The 6,916-nt window shown below is 47.4% G+C and overlaps 1 protein-coding gene across 5 annotated transcripts in view; it reads right to left on the minus strand.

The window, feature by feature from the left end:
- Positions 1-6,671, minus strand: part of RAB3IL1 (RAB3A interacting protein like 1) — a 52,494-nt gene extending 45,823 nt beyond the window's left edge. For 2 of the 5 annotated variants that reach the window (XM_060770551.2, XM_060770542.2), the window contains exon 1: positions 6,391-6,671. In XM_060770551.2, the coding sequence (XP_060626534.2) occupies positions 6,391-6,401 (11 nt within the window). In that variant the 5' untranslated portion in view covers positions 6,402-6,671. The remainder of the gene's footprint in view (positions 1-6,390) is intronic. The other 3 variants (XM_060770577.2, XM_060770569.2, XM_060770559.2) reach the window with 2 other exon arrangements.
- Between the last annotated feature and the right edge of the window lie 245 nt (positions 6,672-6,916).

Consider the following 6,916-nt stretch of genomic DNA (forward strand, 5'->3'; position numbering starts at 1 on the left):
GAGAAATGTGGTAAATTTGAAATGCTGTAAATCAGGGCAACACTAATTGTGACTGATCTGCAAACGGAGTCCTTGAATTTCACAGCAGCAACTGCTTCATACCAGCTCCCCTGGCATTAGATTCTTGACGTAAGCAACCCGTTTTCCTACAGTATCTGGCTGTCACAAGATATAGACCAGAAGAGGGAACTGTGTGGCATTCCAGGTGCTGTTAAACTGTGAGTAGCTTTGACAGCCCATATTGTGGTGAGGAATGCTGGGAGCTGCAGCTCCAGTACATCTGGCAAGCTGGAGAGTTCCAACACTTGGTAGAAATAGGCAGCTCCAATGTGCCAGACTCCCAAATTAACAGGGCAAGCAATAAAACCAAGGACACAGTTAAATCAAAGTCATTTCATGAATTTGATATGGCTCATAAACACATCCATTCTGAAGCTTTTCAAGGAAAAACACAGTCCCTCTTTCCTATTGCTTATCTTCCTGCACCAAAGTCAAAAATATTTTCCTATCTTTAGTTTTTTTAAAAGATCAGGCAATACTAGAAGCCATTCCCAAGAATCTAAATAAGGATAGATGGTCCTTGCTTTTTCCAGAATCACCGACTTTAACTCTGTAATTTGGAGCCTCAAGGGCAGAGCATGGTAAAGGGACTAGCAGTGGTGATACTACAATTCCCAATATTGCCCCAGTTAGTATGGCCACTAGCCATGTTGGTTTAGAGACTCTGAGAGTTGTAATATTTAAAAAGTAACCCACTTGTTATCAAAGGTACAAGAATATTAAAGCTGGGTTGCTGTAAGTTGTCCGGGCTGAATGGCCATGTCACAGAAGCATTCTCTCCTGATGTTCGACCCACATCTATAGCAGGCATCCCCAGAGGTTGTGAGGTCTGTTGGAAACTAAGCAAGTGAGGTTTACATATCTGTGGAATGTCAAAAGTGGGAGAAAGAACTCATGTCTGCTTGAAGCCAGTGTGACTGTTGCAATTAGCCACCTTGATTAACACTGAATGGCCTTGCAGCTTCAAAGCCTGGACAGTAAATAAAGAACAACACTAAAAAAGTGGAATTCCAGACAGGAAACAATCAAGGCCAGCTAACACCTCCCAACAAAGGATTCCTGCCAGGCAGGAAACAGCCAGGCTTTGAAGCTGTAAGGCCATTCAATGCTAACCAAGGTGGCCAATTGCAACATCCACACTTGCCTCAAGCAAACAAGGGTTCTTTCTCAAACCCTGGACATTCCACAGTTATATAAACCTCACTTGCCTAGTTTCCAACAGACCTCACAACCTCTGAGGATGCCTGCCATAGATGTGGGTGAAACATCAGGAGAGAATGCTTCTGGAACATGGCCAGACAGCCCGGACAACTCACAACAACCCAGCGATTCTGGCCATGAAGGTCTTGGACAATACAATATAAAAGCTCTTTGCTCCTACATGCAAACAAATCACTCTGTAAAATCAACCTTGTTATCTGTGGATTGCCCCATACTACAATTCTGTACTTTTTAAAGACAGCAGAACTGGGTCTTCCTCTCATGACAGAACAGGTCTTGTTCCTAGTTTTTTTTTTATGACACAACCTTCCAAAACATCATTAAAATCCCAGGATGGTCCCCTCCAGACAAAGACTGTTTGTACTCTGCCACACTGCCTTTTAACCTCACTTGCACCATTTGCTCCAAAGACGAAAGGAATGCAATTCATGTGCGAGGAAAAGCAGAAAAATAATCCAAGGCAGAATCCACTGCAACATCCGTTCTGGAGATGGGATGATTTCAAGGAAAAGCCACCAGACAAAAATCAGCAGCACATGCAACCTGGGATTTCTTCCCTTTAGAATCAATGGAGGGCCATTCTCTCCTTGGAGCTGTAACTAACCAGCTTTCACAAGCAGCTTTTTCAGAGAGTCAATTATTGTCTAATGATGAGTTAATTTACTTGGGAGAGGGGCTGAAGGACACAGTCACTCAGAGGAATCCTGCTGAGAGCCTCACATTAGCTGGGAGAAGACCAAAGCTAGAACACACAGTCCCAACTTATGAACAAGATACATTCTGGCACACTGGATAGTTGAATTTGTATGTAAGCCAGAACAGGTACCTTTTGAAATATAACTACAGCCAAATATAGCTATTTTTTTTTATCTTTGAACAGCATAGGGGTTAACACCCTTGTGGTGTTTCTTTTGCTGCCTTTGCCCCTGTTCAGAATATTTCACCTCACTTTCGGTCCCCATGAGAATTGGATTTTGAAAAATGTGGCTTGTTGTGGAAACAAGGATTGGTGAGAAAGCTTCAACGGAGACACGTTTCCCCGTAATAACTCTTTCAAGAGTGAATTCCCCTTCCTAGAGGTTGATTTCTCTCGCTTCCTGTTGTCTCACCCCTGTTCTTAACTATGAGTTATTTGTAAGTCAAATGTTTGTAACTCGGGGATAGCCCATAAAGTCACCCTTTCACATTCATAATTTTGCTTTTCTGTGATTTGACTATGCACAAATTTGATTTTTAAATGACATCTATAAATCTTTAGGTCCTCTAAGAAGTCGACTCCATGACCAACTTCTTCCAGTGATGCTGAGAAACCTAGAGATGTCTAGGAAACCCCTCTCTAGGAATCTCTAGATCTAACTCCCATGATACCATAACACTGAGCCATGCATGGGCAAACTTCGGCCCTCCAGGTGTTTTGGACTTCAACTCCCACCATTCCTAACAGCCTCAGGCCATTTCCTTTCCGCTTAAGCAGCTGAGGGGAAAAGGAAAGGGCCTGAGGCTGCTAGAAATGCTGCTAGAAATGGTGGGAGTCCAAAACACCTGGAGAGCCAAAGTTTTCCTATGTCTGGTGTAGATGCATCCATGGAAGTCACTAAAACCTCTCATAGCCTGCAAACCTGCAAAATAGCTCCCAGTCCTACAGGCAGTTGGCTGAAGAGGATGGAGGTTGTAGGCCAGTATACATACTGGGAAGATCTGCTTGTCTTCTTATGACAAAATCCCTTCTGCTCCTTGACTTCACTGTGGCTTCCTGCAGTTTAAACCCAGCAACGGTCCATGGCCACAGAGAAATACTCCAAGTCATTCATACTCCAGGTCAGCTAAGGATTAAATTTAGGAAAGGTCATTCCCTCATTCCCTGCCCATCAGGCAAATAAATTCTCATGTGTAAAATGAGTATAGCAATAACAACAAAAATACCATCCTGGGCTCTTTAGAATAGAGCCAATGTGGTGTAGTGGTTTGAGTGTTGGACTACAGCTCAGCTATGGGAACCCACTGGGTGACCTTCAGCAAGTCATATGCTCTCAGTCATTGGTGGCATAGTGGGTTGAACTGCTGAGCTGCTGTACTTGCTGACCGAAAGGCCGCTGGTTTAAATCCGGGAAGCAGGGTGAGCTCCCACTCTTAGCCCCAGCTTCTGCCAACCTAGCAGTTTGAAAACATGCAAATGTGAGTAGATCACTAGGTACTGCTCCGGTGGGAAGGTAATGGCGCTCCATGCAGTCATGCCAGCCACATGACCTTGGAGGTGTCTACTGACAACGCCGGCTCTTCAGTTTAGAAATGGAAACGAGCACCAACCCCCAGAGTCAGTCACGACTGGACTTAATGTCAGAGGAAAACCTTTACCTTTACTACTAAATCACAATGACAGGAAGGCACTCCACAACAACAGTTCTGAATGGTGTGTTTACTTTTTCTTCAGAATTCAACTGGAGGGTCAAACTTCTGGAGACCAGATTATCGATCTCCTCCTGCTATGGACATGTGATTGTGGCAGCTAAAAGACAGCTAAATAAAAGGATCCTTCATCCACAACTTCTAGTCCCATGCCTCCCACTCATCCTTGGGCGATCTTTGCCCATTAGGTTCAGGCTTGAACTAGTGGAAGTTGGTGAGGAGGAGAGGAGTAGCATGGAAAAGAATGGAGAGGGTGCAAAGCAAGGTGGGGAAAATTCTACCACATCCACAACACCGACCCACAGAGGAGCCAGTGTGAGACTTGAACCTTGGGGTGATGGCTCTGGAGACCTGGGTTCGAATCTCTGCTGGGCTACAGAAACCCACTGGTTGAACTTATGTGAATCACACTCTCTCAGACCAAGGAAGCGAACTGCAAAGGCCTTCTGGAAGAAATCATGTCCAGGAAATCTTGTGACAGGGTGCCTGAGGGTCTTTAGCATTCTGGCAGCTAGAAGACAGCTAACTAAAAGGAACCTTCATCCACAACTTCTAGTCCCAAGCCTTTTTCCCATCCTTGAGTGATCTTCCAGGTTCATAGAATAGAATCATAGAATCAAAGAGTTGGAAGAGACCTCATGGGTCATCCAGTCCAACCCCCTGCCAAGAAGCAGGAATATTGCATTCAAATCACCCCTGACAGATGGCCATCCAGCCTCTGCTTAAAAGCTTCCAAAGAAGGAGCCTCCACCACACTCCGGGGCAGAGAGTTCCACTGCTGAATGGCTCTCACAGTCAGGAAGTTCTTCCTCATGTTCAGATGGAATCTCCTCTCTTGTAGTTTGAAGCCATTGTTCCGCGTCCTAGACTCCAGGGAAGCAGAAAACAAGCTTGCTCCCTCCTCCCTGTGGCTTCCTCTCACATATTTATACATGGCTATCATATCCCCTCTCAGCCTTCTCTTCTTCAGGCTAAACATGCCCAGCTCCTTAAGCCGCTCCTCATAGGGCTTGTTCTCCAGACCTTTTATCATTTTAGTCGCTCTCCTCTGGACACATTCCAGCTTGTCAATATCTCTCTTGAATTGTGGTGCCCAGAATTGGACACAATATTCCAGGTGTGCTCTAACCAAAGCAGAATAGAGGGGTAGCATTACTTCCCTAGATCTAGGGAAGTAATGCTACCCCTCTATTCTGCTTTGGAGGAGAGGAAGTATGGCAAAGAATGGAGAGTATGAAAAGCAAAGGAGGAGGAGTCTTCCACATCCACAACCCCGACCCACAGAGGAGCCAGTGTGAGACTTGAATGCTGGGGTTATGACTCTGGAGACCTGGGTTAGAATCTCTGCTGGGCCACAGAAACTCACTGGGTGACCTTGTGTGAGTCACACTCTCTCAGACCAAAGAAGGGAACTGCAAATGCTTTCTGGAAGAAATCGTGTCTAGGAAACCTTGTGATGGGGTGCCTGAGGGTCTTTAGCATTTTGGCAGGTAGAATGAAGGTAGACCCTTCATCTGCAACTTCTAGTCTCATGCCTCCCACCCATCCTTGGGTGACCTTTGCCCATCAGGTTCAGGCTTGAACTAATAGAAGTTGGGGAGTAGGAGAGGAATAGCATGGGAAAGAATGGGGAGGGTGCAAAGCAAGGCGGGGAAAAGTCTCCCACATCCACAATCAGGGGTGGCTCAACCCATTACGCAAAGTAAGCATTTGCAGCATAGTTGATTTTGCCCAGGGGCGCTCTTGAGGCACTCTTGGGGAAAAATAGACCTTGACATATGTGAGTTGTAGTTACTGGGATTTATAGTTCACCTACAATTAAAGAGCATTCTGAACTCCACCAATGATGGAATTGAACCAAATATGGCACACAGAACTCCCACGACGAACAGAAAATATACATCAGTGATTGGTTGGGGGGGGGGGGGTGCCAAAATACTGTTTGCTTACCATTGAAAATTACCTAGGGCCGCCTCTGTCCACAATCCCAACCCACAGAGGAGCCAGTGTGACAAAATGTCTTGAACATTGGGATGATGACTCTGGAGACCTGGGTTCAAACCACTGGTGGGCCATGGAAACCCACTGGATGACCTTGTGTGAGTCACTCTCTCTCAGCCCAAGGAAGGGAACTGCAAACACCTTCTGGAAGAAATCGTGTCAAGCTACTTGATCATACTAGAGAATGAATCCACTTTAAAACTGGTTTCTGCCTCCTACAGAATTCTGGGGTTTGTAGTTTAGTGAGGCTGTTAAAGGTTCCTCCCTAAACTACAATTCCCAGAATTCTGCAGAAACCGGATTTAAAGTGGATTCGTTCTCTAGTGTGATGAGAACTAATGTGACGGGGTGCTTGAGGGTCACCATAAGCGAGATGCGACTTGGAAGACAGAGTGGTCCCTGCTGCCCTTTGGGGTGCTCTCCACTGTGGAAGGAAAGCGATTGGACACCACTTGAACTGTCACGGCTCTGCTGTGGAATCCTGTGGTTTGGAGGGAAAGCGAAGGGCAGCAGTGAGAGTGGTGTCAAGCTGCATTCATTCCGCAGTGTAGATGCACCCTTGAAGCTGTAAAACCTCCGCACCGGGTTTTCTCCAAGCCTCCCCTCCTTGGTGCAGAGCAGAAGGCAGGCCAAAAGGCCCCGGGGAAGCAGCCCCCTTCGGTGCCCTTTCTGCCACCCTCCCCGTTAACCCGCAGCACCTACCCGCGCCACATGCTGCCTCCAAGGACGTGGCCGCCGGAGCCTCAGGAAGAGAAGGAGGGCGCCTCCGCCGCCGCCGCCGCAGCCATAGCCATAGCCATAGCCATAGCCATGGTCGGGTCTCCTTCCTTGCAAGGCAGAGCGCAGAGCTCGCCTTCAATGCAGGGCGGCCCGCTTGCCTTGGCTTTTCCCCTCCTGGAGCCGCTGCGGCAGGCGCTGGAAACCCTCCCAGCCCAGCTGCTCGGACGCCTCCGCAGCTGGAGGAGAAGGGATGGGCGGGGGAGGGGGCAGGAAAGGAGGAGGAGGAGGAGGAGGAGAGGTCACGTGACCTCCCCGAAAGCTCTCCCCCCCCCCGCTTTCACGTGACCCCCCTTCTCTCACTCTATCCACTCATGAACGGAATCCTAAACTGGGAAGAGACCACTAAAGGCCATCTAGTCCAACCCTCTGGGATACTCCTGACAAATGGCCTGGATTCAGCCCCTGCTTTAAAATATCTCCTGAGAAAGAGACTCCCACCACACTACTC

The sequence above is a fragment of the Anolis sagrei genome, chromosome 1, assembly GCF_037176765.1.
Source record: "Anolis sagrei isolate rAnoSag1 chromosome 1, rAnoSag1.mat, whole genome shotgun sequence".
Lineage (NCBI taxonomy): Eukaryota > Metazoa > Chordata > Lepidosauria > Squamata > Dactyloidae > Anolis > Anolis sagrei.